The sequence below is a fragment of the Ochotona curzoniae genome, unplaced genomic scaffold (genome assembly GCF_017591425.1).
Source record: "Ochotona curzoniae isolate NIBS_2020 unplaced genomic scaffold, NIBS_Ocur_1.0 contig_883, whole genome shotgun sequence".
NCBI classification, from domain to species: domain Eukaryota; kingdom Metazoa; phylum Chordata; class Mammalia; order Lagomorpha; family Ochotonidae; genus Ochotona; species Ochotona curzoniae.
The window spans coordinates 33,713,303-33,727,750 of NW_024466599.1; the positions used below are offsets into that span (position 1 = coordinate 33,713,303).

Genomic DNA, 14,448 nt, shown 5'->3' on the forward strand with positions numbered 1-14,448 from the left:
ACGAGGTGACAGTTCATTTGGGTATTGATTTGTCAATTGGTGTGTAAGCCAGCATTAGGTTGTATGTTCGATCCAGGCCAGGAAAGTCTGCTGGTATTCTAGTGGGGCTAAACCCGACTGACCCAACTGAACCTCCTCTAATCAAAATTGTACAAGAGTCTCTAAAACAAAGTGCTAAAGAAGGATTGATGCCCAAAGCCATAAAGAGAAAGGAATCTTCTTTGTATTTTATCCAAGTTTGTAGAACATGTCTGTCCTATCAGTTAAAACAAATTTGGTGAGCAGGAATTTGGATTTGTTTAGGACCTTAGGGACAGAGACAGGCTTTTGGTCAACACTGGCACATCAACATGATGAGTCACTTTGTCTTTCCTAGCAAACCAAACACAAATGTTCCATTACCTCTGAAGGCTGTACATTTTACAATTGTAGGTCTGTGTTGCCTCTTCTGATCAAAATAGTCAATACTTCTTTTAGATTTTTAGTCCTGTATTTATTTATTTGAAAGACTGTTATAGAGAGATCTTGCACCCACTGGTTCACTCCTCAAATGGCTACAACAACCAGGGCTGGGCTAGGCCAAGGCCTGGAACTCATTTGGGTCTCCAACATCGGTGGCAGGGACCCAAGCACTTAGGCTATCTTCCATTGCTTTCCAGGTACGTTAGCAGGAAGGCATATCGGAAGTGGAGCAGCTGGGACTCAATACCTCTGTCTTCTCCAGGGAAAGCCAACAATTTGGCTGGATTTTTGTGCCTCAGTACCCTGAGATGCTCTCACAGGTGCTCAACCAGGACCCCTGGACCATCAAGGACCCGCTGATTCTGTTCTCACCCAGTACATGGGCAGCCTTTCCTTGCGTTCTCCAGGAGAACCCTAAGACTGATCCATCCATTTGTTATTCTTCTAGTTCAGAGAAGGTCTAAGATCTCTGCGAAGTTAACAGTTTGCCATTGTACCCAAGAATTAAATTCCTTACTGCAATCACGCAGGTGTGCAAACCCTCGGTGGCCAAGGAAGGGGAGGCAGTGCCGAGGATTCCTGGCTCGGGTAGGCTGCTGCAGGCAGTGTGGCCCAATTTTCTGAAGATTCCATGCGCATCTACCTTTCATCTGGGCAGAATGTGAACAGGGTTGATAAGCAGGAGGTAGCATTGACAAGGAAGCCAGTCGTCCTCCTAGTTTCTCTCCAGGCTTTTGCCAGTCCTGCCTGCAGCTTGCAGAACACTCTGGAACTAGCTACCAAAGGAATCACTGCTTGCTTCTTTGGGTCATGGACAGAGTGTGGTCAGAAGGGGGCAGGTTTGGCAGCGGGGGTGGGGATGTTCTCAGTAGCCAAACTTTTCCCCTGGGGACCCAACATGAAAAGGTCTCCTGTGAGTTTAAATGACCATATCTTTCTGGGCTCACTGCATGAAACCTTTCAGCTGGTAACTATGAGAGATCACAAGCCCCGCAACCCTCGCCTTCATGAGCCATCAACAAGAGCTTTTTACGTGGCTTTTCTCATGCTCCAGGGGCAAAAGCTTCTCCACTGCGCCTGTGTCTGTGCCTGCGGGTGTTAGGTTGCTGTGGGCATGGTTTCAGGGTCTCCTTTAGATCAGATGCTGGTCCTGCATGTTGTGCAATCTCTCCTTCTTTGTAAAAACAAAACAAAACAAAACAACAACATTATTTTTATGTGAAAGGCAGTTTTACAGAGGAAACAGACCCAGAGTGAGAGAGGGGGAGAGAGAGAGAGAGAGAGAGAGAGAGAGAGAGAAAGAAAGAGAGAGAGATCTTCCATTTGTTGGTTCACTTCCCAAAAGGCCACAATGGCCAGAGCTGAGCTGATCCAAAAAGCCAGGAGCTTGTTCCAGGTCTCCCACATGGTTTCCGGGGCACAAAAACTTGAGCCATCCTCTGTTTTTTCCCTGCAGGAACATTAGCAGGGAGCTGGATGGAAAGTGAACCAGTGGCCATATGGAATGCCAGCACTTGTAGGCAGAGCACTAGCCTGTTGAGCCACCATGTCTGCCCTGTGCAATCTCTTCTGTTCCCTGTCCACCTCCCTCAGCAACAGCAGCCATTTCCTCACAGCTTTGTCACCATGGTGGACCGTGTGGTCAGCTCTCTGGTCATCAGATGGTGTGGGCACTGTGGTGAGCTGTCACGTGGTAACAGTCTTTGTTCACACTTTGTGCTAAGCTCTCGTCAGAGATTTCAGATAACTCCAAAAACAACAGCCGCCCTTCATATTTACCTTTTGCTTTGGCAAATGTCACTGCTACAATCACAGCCGCCCTTTTGTTCTTACTCCCTTAAAACGTGTTGGTCTCCGGAGAGCTGGGGTCTTGTCCCTGCCCTTACAGAGTGATGTGGCTGCCAGGCACATTGCCCAGTGTAGAGCAACAGCCTCGTATAAATTTGAAGCATGAAGGCTGGATTCCCTCCTAGCTCCCCCTTTCAGCTGCACCCATCCATACATGGGTGACCCACAGAAGCAGCAATTCCCTGGGCAGCTAGTTCCCTGGGCAGCAACCTGTTGGCAGGACAGACAAAAGCCTGGAGAAAAAACAGGAGGAGAGGTGGCTTTCTTTCTTCTGTCAAATCTGCTTTCCTTTTTATCAAGCCATGCTGTTCACTCCCTGCCCAGGAATGCCAGGCCTGGGGCAAACCAACGGAGTTCCCAGGCCACTCTGACCTCACATCTCTCCAAGTCAAATCCAGTTCTGGTGACCACCAAGGGCAGCCAAAGGGCAACAAAAGCCAGCTTGGGGATTTGACAGGAGCAGGTGAGGGGGAGTTTAGCAGCCTGTTGGGTAAATGACCTCTGAATTCCAGCAGCCAGAGCTGTCCCAGTTTTCCTCCTGGGACCTCCCTCCCTACATGCTGGGAGCCGCAGCCCTAGTGAAGTAACCCAGGATCCCAGGCGAGGATTGAGCTCCACCAGCCGGCCTTCAAGAGGGGTGGGGGGGAGGGAGGCTAGATGGGGCCATGATGGATGGCTCCCTCAGGTGGCCCTTGTGGCCTCGAAGGCAAAGGGTCCCACGGGTGACGAAGACCAGGAGTGTCACACACAAAAAACTTGCCGGTAGCAACTTTCCAGCTGTGGACAACACCCAGTTCTTGGGACTTGACACTTCAGAACCTCAGAAGCGAGGTGTGTGTGTGTGTGCCAGATCGCAGTAGCGGATGGCGGTAGGGCTCACTGTCACCGTCCCCATTCCCCCAATCCCATCTTTTGAACATCGGGGCCACCCCCACGGGCTCCCCAGAAGCTGTGAATAATGAGTATACTACAAGGTGGGGAAAGCGCCCTAAAGAAATCCAGAGCACCAGGGATTCGCCACAGGCGGGCCAAGTGCTCCCGGTACTGGGCAAGCTGGATGGGCGGGCTCCGCTGTCTCAAAAGAAAGTGAGACCCCTCTCAGGCTGCCGTCAGCAGCGTGGGAGGACGCGGGACCGGCCGCTTTCCTCACCAGCACCCCCGGCATGGCGCGGCGTCCCGCGTCAGGCCGCAGGGGCGTTCCGGTGAGGCCGAGCGCCGCGCAGACCGTTCCCAGCGAGGCTGGCTCCCGGGCTGGGGGTGCCGAGCGGCCGGCCTCTCCCCGGATTTGTGACGTGAGGCGGACAGCAATGGTGACGGGCCCACAACACAAAGCCGGCGCGGCGGGGGGGGGGGGGGGCGGTGGTCTCTCAGACCAAGAGCCCCGATGGGATGGGGAACAAGAGGGGACCGAAGCGCCCCCGGGCGCCCGGGCTCGGCGCAGCATTAGAGTGAGCTCGGACTCGGCGTCGGCGGCGGGCGGCGCGCGCCGGGGCTGCCGCGACCGCCCGGCGCGCGCCTGGCTCCTGTGGCCGCGCTGGCTGCCCGCGCGCCCGACACGCCGGCGTCCACCCACGCCCCCGAGGGGGTGGAGCCGCGGCCAGAGGCGGGTCCGCAGCTGGCGGCGCCCGGCCCGGGGGCGGGGGCTGTGGCAGCAGCTGCAACGGCGACGGCGGCAACAGCGGCAGGAGGTGCTGCAGCAGAGGCGGTGGTTGCTCCTGGAAGCGTCAGCGCCGCGCAGCCGGAGCCACAGCCCGGAGGCACCGGGTGGTGCGCTGGGTGTTGTTGCTGCTGCTGCTGCTGCTGCCGGTCCGCCGCCTCCCGGACCTCCGCTGCCCCCGGGGCCCCGGCTGCCGCCTGCGCCCCTATCGATCCCGCCCGCGTGTGCGCCCCAGCCAGGACGCCGCCCCCGGCCGGGTCTTCACTTCTCAGCCGCGCCTCCTATGACAGCGCCCGCTCGAAGATGGCTGCGAAGGGCGCGCACAGCTCCCACCTGAAGGTGGAGGGCGAGCTGGAGCGCTGCCGCGCCGAGGGCCACTGGGACCGCATGCTCGAACTGGCCCGGCAGCTGCAGACGCTGGGCGTGTCTGGCGGCGGAAGCCGGCGATCCAGCCCCAGTTCCAGGTTCAACTTTTTAGACGCCGGTGAGTGAGGAGAGAAGGGGTTGGTTCGGGCTGCGAGCGCGCCAAACGCGCCGCCTCCAGGAAGCGCGCCTCCTGCGACCGTGGTGGCGACGGCTGCCTGCCCTCCTGCTGCGTTGGCCACGGGTGCGGCCGGCCCGGGCGGTTAGGAAGGTTATTCTGCTCTGTGAGGGGGAAAAAAAATCACAAGCAGGTGGAGTGTTTGAGAAGAGAGAGAGATAAGGGCCTGTTGTCCTCTGCCCTCTGGGATCCCGGGGCCACTCCTTCTCCCTCCGAAACGTTGGCCCCTGCAAGTCATCAGCTGACCCCCATGGGTGGGCCCTTGTGTCCCTGCGCACTCTGGGCCCGGGATGGAGGGGATCCCTGTACCCCCCAGTTCGAAGCCTATGCCTGTCTTTCCCTTGTTCCCACCCCCAACCTTTGCCCAAAGTTGAAAACGGAACTTGGTCAGCAGCAGACAGGGGCGGGGGTTTGCCGGGCACCCGGGTGGAGCTGTGAAGAAGTGGGGACGGCCGGCGGGCCTCAGTTTGTGTGGTCCATCGGGAGCTGGCAGGATGGTATGGCTGTAGCCCCTACCCATTCTCATCCCTTAGATCCTGTTCCGGGACCTTCAGCTGTGCCCGCGAAGGGCTGCCTGGTTGCAGCAGGTCCTGGGGACCGGGAAGCCTGACAGCGCACCCCTCCTGTGCAGCACTTGCTGTGTGCCACGCACTGGATTAAGCCCTTTAGTCAACTCAGTAACTCCTCCCAACAACCCCGAGGTGGCAGGTAGTCTGGCTTGCCCCAGTGCACAGACCAGGAAACGGAGAAGGGACACACTGGATCATCCGACCGGGAGGCCCTAACCCCAGGGGTCTGATTCCTTTGAATTCAGCTGCACTGTTACCTGTCCAAGCTGCCACAAGGGGTGAGGAGGCAGGGGGTGCTGGGAAGAAGGGAACAAGGTTTCCAGGAAGTAGTTGAGCTGCTCTGATCCCCCACCTCCAACAGCGGTGTTTGAGAAGGCTGGGTGCGTTTGCCCAAGGACAGGTGGCAGGACACTTTGGATGTCTAGCTTGCCCAGGCTGAGGTCTTGAACCCGGCTGTGGGGAGCAGTGGGCAGGGCTGAAAGTGTGTGTTTGGAACTAGGTGAGGCCCCTGTTCAGACCTGAGTGGGTGAATGGCAGAGACCCCTCTGTCCTTGTCCTCTGGGATAGGCTGGTGGGAATGGGTGTGAGAGCTGCTCGAGGCAGAAGGTGCTAGCTAGGAGGAAGTGTGAGGAAGTGTGAGTCTGATTCCTTGCTTCCCTGTGGGGCTGGAAGAAAGACCTTGCCTTGTAGTGGGCAAGAAGTGAAAAGCTTGGAAACCACAAATTCAGTGACATTCAGTGGTTTTTTTTTTAACCACTGCAGGACTTGTCAGAGCCTTTCTTACGCTGAGCTGCATGTGACAGGAAGCTCCTGCACTTCCTAACCCTACTTTAATCCTATTCCATGGCATGTCATGAGGAAACAGTGGTGTCAACAGCCGTGGTAGAGTGCTACTGGCATGGTCTAGTTATCAAGTGCTGCCTCTGGTTTTTTTTTTTTTAAGATTTATTTTATTTTTATTGGAAAGTCAGATCTACATAGAGGAGGAGAGACAGAGAGGAAGAGACAGAGAGGAAGATCTTTCATCCGATGATTCACTCCCCAAGTGACCACCACGGCCGGTGCTGCTCCGATCCAAAGCCAGGAGCCAGGAACCTCCTCCAGGTCTCCCACACAGGTGCAGGGTCCCAAGGCTGTGGGCTGTCCTCCACTGCTTTCCCAGGCCACAAGCAGGGAGCTGGATGGGAAGTGGAGCTGCCGGGATTAGAACTGGCGCCCATATGGGATCCTGGCGCATTCAGGGTGAGGACTTTAGTGGCTAGGCTACCTTGCTGGGCCCAAGACACTGTGTTAAACACATCTACATGCACACGTGCGCGCACACAGTTAAGAAGGAAAGCAGATGCCTTTGAAAGCCTAGCACATTTTCCGGTTGGCTGCTCCTTTGGTTCTTTCTCTGTGGGGCTCCTTGATCAGTCACAGGGTTGAGAAGTGGTTTGTTTTTTTGGAGGGGATGGGGGGGTGGTGGTTGTTGGAGCTGATTCCCCTGTAGCTGGGGAGAAAGTCTTAGAGTCTCACATGGCTTGTCTGGCTTCAGGTCAGTAGCCTTTAACGTTGGCAACTGCAGATCTTGAGAGAGGGGCTGGAGTACTAAGGCAGGGAGGTAAACCCTGGGTTCCTGAGGCCTGGTGGCCCTGCGGTGTCTAGGGTTTCTGCAGAAACTGAAAGTAGCTCCCCGAGGGCGGATTTCCTGGAGAGAGGGTGCTTTTTCTGGGGCAGAAGTAGAACCAGCCGCAGTGCCCTTTTCTTCTTTGGGGAGGTAGTTCTCTGCCACCTGCCAGGGGAAGAGAGGTGCTTCTTGAACATTTTCTTTTTTTTTTTTTTCTTTCCTTTTGTGTAAGATTTATTTATTTTTATTGCAAAGTCAGATATACAGAGAAGAGGAGAGACAGAGAGAAAGATCTTCTGTCTGATGATTCACTGCCCAACTGACCGCCACGGCCGGTGCTGTGCCGATCCGGAGCCAGGAGCCAGGAGCTCTTCCAGGGCTCCCACGTGGGTGCAGGGTGCCAAGGCTTTGGGTTGTCCTCCACTGCTTTCCCAGGCCACAAGCAGGGAGCTGGATGGGAGGTGGGGCCGCCGGGATTAGAACCAGTGACCATATGGGATCCCGATGTGTTGAAGGCGAGGACTTTTTAGCTGCTAGTGCCGGGCCCTTCTTGAACATTTTCTTCAAACTCACATCCTGTTTCTGTTTGGGCAGGATAGAGCAGGGTACTCCAGAGGATGGATGACTGTGGAGTCTGTTTATTAAAACAAAAAACCTCATCCAAATAGTCAAAGAAAAAAAAACTTCTTAAAAAAGATTTATTTAAAAATTTTTATTGGAAAGTCAGATATACAGAGAGGAGGAGAGACATAGAAAAAGATCTTCTGTCCTATGGTTCACTCCCCAACCAGCTGCAATGGCAGGTGCTGTGCCGATCCAAAGACAGGAACCCGGAGCCTCTTCTGGGACTCCCACATGGGTGCAGGGTCCTAAAGCTTTGGGCCGTCCTGCACTGCTTTCCCAGGCCACAAGCAGGGAGCTGGATGGGAAGTGAAACTGCCGGCATTAGAACTGGCGCCCATAAGGGATCCCAGCATTTCAAAGGTGAGGATGTTAGGCGCTAGGCTACTGTGCCAGGCCAGAAAAAAAAAACTTTAAAAAAAGATTTATTTTCATTTGAAAGGCATATTTACAAAGAGAAGGAGAAACAGAGAAAGACCTTCCATCTGCTGGTTCGCTCCCCAAATGGCCACAGTCACTGGAGCTGAGCTGATCTCAAGTTAGGAACAAGGAGCTTCTTCTAGGTCTCCCACATGGGTAACAAGGTCCCAAGGTCTTGGGCCATCCTCCGCTGCTTTCCTAGGCCATACGCAGGCAGTTGGGTTGGAGGTAGAGCAGCTGGGACATTAACCAGTGGCCATATAGTACTGTAAAGCAGTGTTTTAGCCTTTTAGCCACTGCACTGGCTCTGAAGAAAACTTTTTGTTAAGAAACTATTTATTTTAGGGCCCGGCAGCATGGCCTAGCTTGAGCACGCCGGGATCCCATGTGGGCGCTGGTTCTGATCCCGGTGGCTCCGCTTCCCATCCAGCTCCCTGCTTGTGGCCTGGGAGGCAGTTGAGAATGACCCAATGCTTTGAGACCCTGCACCTGTGTGGGGGACCTGGAATAGCTCCTGGCTCCTGGCTCCAGATCGACACAGCACTGGCTGTTGCACTCCCTTTTGGGGGGTGAATCATCGGACAGAAGATCTTTCTCTCTGTCTCTCCTCCTCTCTGTATATCTGGCATTGTAATAAAAATAAATAAATCTTAAAAAAAAAAAAGAAACTATTTTGAAGACAGGGTGACAAGAAGAAATGGAGAGACAGAGAGATCTTCCATTATCTGGTTCACTCCCCAAGTGAATGCAGTGACTGGGTCAGGCTGAAGCCAGGAGTCTGGAATTGCTTCCTGGCCTCCCATGTGGGTGGCTAAATATCTGGGCCACTGTCCATTGCTTTCCCAGGTTCATTAGCAAGGAATTAGGTCAGAAGTGGAGTACGGACTTGAGCCCTTACTCTGATATGGAATGCAGGTGTTGCAAGCAATGGCTTAAACTACTGTGTCACAATAGCAACTCTAGGAAGAAAACTTTGTCGTGAAAAATTAAAAATTTCTGAAACATAGAGAAGAATGACTGCCACTCATCCACAAGCAGCTTTGGTCCTTGGGGACTTACTCTTTTTTGAGCCACATCCTAGCACCTTTCTCCCCCACACTTTAATATTTCAATGCAATTTATTAAATAAAACTGTTTGAGCAAGCCATTACTACCCTTTATGGAACTGTAACAATTCTATTTTACAGTTCGTTTCTCAGAAGCAGGATCCAGAGAAGGCCATTCCTTACACTGTGTCTGGCTTTTAGGTTGGGTCTCCCCACCCCCTACTCAATGTATTTTGAACATTTCATGCTTCAGCAAAGATCAAAAACTCTTGCAGTAAACACGCCTTACTACACTCGCTTTAGCGTATACCTGTCCATCTATTCCTACACCATAGGGTTTGTTTATTTTCATTTTACTTGAAAGGCAGAGAGAGAGAGAGAGAGAGAGAGAGATCTTCTGTCCTCTGGCTCACTTCTCTGATATCCACAATGCACACGGATGAGTCCAGGAATGTCCAGGGCCTGAAACCAAGGGCCTGGAACTCGACGACATTTCGCTGTCAGGTGACAGGAGCTCGGGGCACTGGAGCCCCAGGGGCCACACCAGCAGGAAGCTGAGTTGGAAGCAGAGGAGTCAGGACTGAGCCCAGGCCCTCAGGCATGAACACAGCTGTCCCTTGTGGTGTCCCAAGCCTTGTGCCAGGCACACGCCCTCCTCCTTCCTGTCCATCTTGAGTCTCTGGTCATCTGTTGTCACTTCTGCTTCTTGTTTTGTTCTTCTTTGTGTTTAGCTGATCACTGTTAAGTGGTGATCGTTTTGGAAGTTGAAGTTGGAAGGGGGTGTGTTTGTGGCAGATGACCTGACAAGAGTTCCTCTCTCTGTGGTTGGGGGGGGTGTCCCCGCCTCTGCAGGTGGTGAGGTGTGCAGCTGCCTGCAGCTGCTGTGGCCCTATTGGTGCTTTGGGCCCCCAGTTCCTGTCTGTGAGTGGGCGGCTTGTACAGAGGCAGGGATTTGGTAGCAGCCCATTGTTACTGAAGTGGTCCTTGGGAGGGGATGGCCTGAGGGTGCTCAGGAGGGGCTTCACCATAAGGAGGGGGTGGAGAGACCGGGTGGTCCCTGGGTAGGGGCCTCGGAGAAGAGCAGGGGCTGGAGTGGGCAGCCCAGCTCAGCACCCAGTCTCCTACAATCTCTCAGAGGGTCTGCCTACTGCCCTGGAGCAGAAAGACGCTGACCACTTTTAAACTGGCACAGTGAGTTGGCTTCTGAAAACAGGATGTTAAAAACAGCTCATCTTGCCTCTGGAAAGAAATTCTTTTCATTTTCTAGGATTTATTTTATTTATTTGAAAGATAGAGTTACTAAGAGAGAGAAGCATCTTCCATTTGCTGATTCTCTCTCCCCAATGGCTGCAATGGCTGAGGTTGGGCCAGGCCAAAGTCAGGAGCGTGGAACTCCATCTGGCTCGCCCCTGTGGGTGGCAGGGGCCCAGGAACTTGCGCTGTCTTCTGCTGCTTTTCCAGGCACTTGAGCAGGGAGCTGGATCAGAAGCAAAGTAGCTAGGACTCCTGTATGTGATGCCAGCATTGTGAGCAATGACTTAACTTGCTGTGCCACAAAGTGGGCCCTGGATTTTCATTTAACAACTGAAAATATAGAACTTCTCATTTCAAAATATTCAGTTCCATAGTCTGGTAAGTCGAAAATACTGGAATGGAAGGAAGAGGAGAAAGGGAGAGAGAGGTGGGACAAGGAGAGTGAGAGTTAGTGAGTGAACTTGCAGTACCTGCTGCTGTGTGCTAAGCAGATAACAAATAGGATAGGGCTTGGAGGAGGACAAAAAGTCTTAGGAAGGCTCTGGAGTGTTAATAAAAACAATTCTTTGTCTTCTGAAACTCATAGCATGTGGAAGTTAGAGTTTTTAGTTTAGTATTTATCTTTAAAAATCAGAGGTATAGAGAGGGAGAAGAGAGAGAGATCTTCCATCTGCTGGTTCACTCTCTAAATGGCTACAAAGTTGAGCTGATCCAAAGCCAGGGGCTTCTTCCTAGTCTCCCATGTGCATGGAGGGGCCCAAGGACTTGAGCCACTCTACTACCTTCCGAGGCCATTGGCAGAGAGCTGGATCAGAAATGGAGTGGCCAGGACTGAAACTGGTACCTCTATGGGATGCCAGAGTTACAGGTGAAGGTTTAATATTACTATGCCATGATACCAGCTCCTACCCTGCACCTTGTGATTATAATATATAAAATGGGAATAAGATCTGTCTTTTAGGGCCGTGCGGATGAGATCGTTCTGTAGGATACAGTGCCGAGCTCTTTGTAAGCCCTCTGCAAACATGTACCGCTTTCACAGTCAAACCGCCCATCTGTGATGCAGGAGTAGTTTTGTTTCAGTTCCCACTCTGTTGTCCTTTGATGCATTCATATTGTAATTTACCAGGGAACTAGAGAAGAATGCACAGGGCATATTTTTCGTTAGAATCAATACATTCAAAGTTACTCTGTGGGGCCAGGTTTTGGGGGCAGTGATGAAGTCATGGCTTATGATGACCACATCCCACCCTCTTCACACAGCTCCTTGGGATTGGTGCGTGAGCATTCCCGGCTCAGATTCAGAGGATACGCCCATGATTGTGAGAGTGCGGCGTGCTCTGGGAAGGAGTCTGGTGTCCCTCTGGCATACAGGGCACTGAGACAGGGAGCTGTGGGAGATCTGGGCTGGGGGTAGGCAGGTGGGTGGTGAAGGAACAGGTGGTGGCATGGCCCACGAGGCCATGACCTTGGATGCAGAGTCACCAGGGGTGAGGGGGCGGACACGAGCGATGAGCAGCTCGCCTTTCATTCCTGGCTTGACTAAGGTTGTGGTTTTGACTGGGTCTTCTGTTCTCATGTCCAGCCTTGCAGACTTGGGTGCAGACACACACCGTGGGGCATTCTGGGCACCAGGGTGCACTGCTCTGTTTATCACGTCATCTTGCCCTTCATCCTGAAGCAGCATGATCATTCCTTTTAGAGGCTGGCTGGGGTCTCTTGGATGAGTGTCCTGAGTTTGACTTAGTTAGACACGTCTGTGGATAGATGTGTGGCTGTCTGCCTTTTGCTGGGATGACTGGAATGACCCTGGACAAAGGTCGTTGTCTACACCTGCTAGGACACCTGTAGGAGTGGAATTGCGTGTGAACAGGGATGTACAAAAACCTGTTGCCATCTGTCGTCATATTGCCCTTTGTGTGTTAGACTGTGCCAGCAATGGATGACCGTCTGAGCCAGGTACTACACTTTTTTTTTTTGCTTTTTGTTTTGTTATTTTTGATACTTCACTTTTTGGCCATTACCTCAAAATGTTCATTTTGAAATTGTGAGACAGATAGCAAAGTATCAGGAACATACACCCTGGGAGTGGAAGTCCCCTGCGTCCATGTTCCTGGGTCTCTAGACTTTGGAGCTACTCTCCAGGGGGAAGTCTTCCTTGGGGAGGGAGATTTTTCTTGTATTTCCTTGTTAAAAAAGTTTAGAAAGATTTACCTGCTTATATGAAAGGCAGAGTTACAGAGAGTAGTCTTTTATCTGTTGGTTGGTTACCCGAATGGCCACAATGACCGAAATTGGACTGCTCTGTAGCCGGGAGCTTCTTCTAAGTGTCCCACATGGGTGCAGGAGCCCAGGGACTGGGGTTATCTGCTGCTGCTTTCCCAGGTGCACTAGCAGGGAGCTAATGGATTGGAAATGGAGCAGCCGGGACTTGAACTGGCATCCATGGAATGCCAGCATTGCAGGCAGTGGTTTTACTTGGTATGCTACAGTGCTGACCTCAGGGAAGGAGAATTTTCATTTAGAAGAAGGCCACTTTGGACCAGCAGTTTTGAGGGCATCCTGTGGGAATCCCAGGAGTGAGAAGTGACCGGCAGTCCTTGGTGGATTGCTGTCCTGGCAGCAGCCAGTGCACTGTGAAAAGAGAGGGCCGAGCATGTGGTCTTAGACAGCTTGGGGTTGGCATTGAACTCCCTGAGGCTGATGGCAACCTCATGAGACAGCTGAGAGGCTTATATTCATTCAATCAGGTGTTTGTTGGGCACTTAAATTGAATGGCAGACCTAGCTCTCACCCTGGTTGCTGGAGAGGGGTGGTGGGCACAGCCTTCTGAGGCCCGTTAGGAAACCAAACTTGAGCTCAGCCCTGAACACCTGCCTCCTATATCCGAGTCACCTCTGTTGTATGTGGTAGCAATTGGGGGTCACAAGACTGGGATTTTCAGTTTGGCTGAGGGAGGCAAAAAATTAAGCCAGGTGGAGTAAAACTACCTGCCACGAGGTGCAGTATGGAAGGAAGCTAGCAGATGTGAGAGAACTCCAGAAAGTTCCATGCACAAGCAAATCTGTGTCCCACCTCAGCTCCTCTTTGGCTGTTAGGTCATTCCTAGGTCATGTGCCTTAACATACCTTAAAAACAGCAAACCAGCTAGGGTTACAGGAAGAGTGGGAGCATCAGAATGTACTTCAGTGAGCCACCTGATGTATTTTTTCCCTCTTTAGTTATTTGGGGAGAATTCCTTCTTGGTTTCAGAACCTTGGCATAGTAGGTAAAGGTGGAATGCCAGCATTCTTATGATCGCTGGTTCGAGTCCCAACTGCTGCTCTGCTTCCTATTCAGCTCCCTGCTAATGCGCCTGGGAAAGCAGTAGAAGATAGACCAAAGTTTTAGGTGTCTGCATCCATGTGGGAGACCTGGAAGAAGCTCCCAGCTTTGGCCTGGGCGAGTCCTAGCTGTGAGACCTTTTGGGGAGTGAACCGGCAGATGAAAGATCTTTTTTCAATCTCTCTCTCTCTCTCTCCCTCTCCCTATTTCTGTAATTCCACTTTTCCAATAAATAATATTTTTTGTAAAAAAAAAAAGTTTAAAATGACTAGACATAAATATGACTGTCTCTCATTTTAAATTCTGAAATTCTGAAAGTTTTTCAGCTGAAAAACCACGCATGGGGCAACTGGCGCTGCAGCTAGTGCAGAATGGCCATGCTGTTCTCACGGACATCGGTGGAATGCACTTTTCTCAGGCCTGGGCCATGCCTGCACCGCATGTTGCGAGGCTCTGTCCAGACTCCGTACGTAGCTCGTCCAGGGAAGAGCCACTCTGAGTCTTTCCTCCTTTTTCAGATGATTTTGGGAAATTGCTGCTAGCTGAAGCCCTCCTGGAACAGTGTCTGAAGGAGAACCATGCCACAATAAAAGACTCCATCCCTTTGTCAGAGAAGAATGACCAGAGAATGAGTGAAGCCAAAAATTATCTGAGCAGTATCCTGAACCATGGGAAGCTGCCGGTAAGTGGTCAGGTCCTGGCTGGGGGTCTTCTCATCTTTTCTCTCTTGCTTGCCATATGCCGTTCAGTCCTCCCTAGTCGCTTGGCCACCTGAACAGTAGTTCTCTCCTAGGGAAGCCGCTAAGCCATGTGTGGCTCCTGAGCCCTGAAATCTGACAAGTCCACAGTGAGATGTGCTTATGTCCATAAATTGCACTGTGGATTTTGAAATCATAGAATAAAGTGAAGCATGGGGAAAGGCATTGCTATTTTCTTTTTTATTTATTTATGTAATTTCAAAGTCAGAGTGAACAGAGAGAAAGAAAGGAAGATTTTCCATCTGCTGGTTTGTTCCTCAGGTGGCTGCCGCAATGGTCAGTGCTGGGTTGATCCAGAGCCAGGAGCCTGGAGCTTCTTCAGGGTCTCCTGCATAGGAG

The 14,448-nt window shown here is 52.1% G+C and overlaps 1 protein-coding gene across 1 annotated transcript in view; it reads left to right on the forward strand.

Moving 5' to 3' along the window:
- The first annotated feature begins 3,983 nt into the window (after positions 1-3,983).
- Positions 3,984-14,448, forward strand: part of TTC7A (tetratricopeptide repeat domain 7A) — a 95,019-nt gene continuing 84,554 nt past the window's right edge. Inside the window, exons 1-2 of the mRNA XM_040993210.1 lie at positions 3,984-4,451; positions 13,870-14,033. Coding sequence (XP_040849144.1) covers positions 4,271-4,451; positions 13,870-14,033 — 345 coding nt within the window. The 5' untranslated portion in view covers positions 3,984-4,270. The remainder of the gene's footprint in view (positions 4,452-13,869; positions 14,034-14,448) is intronic.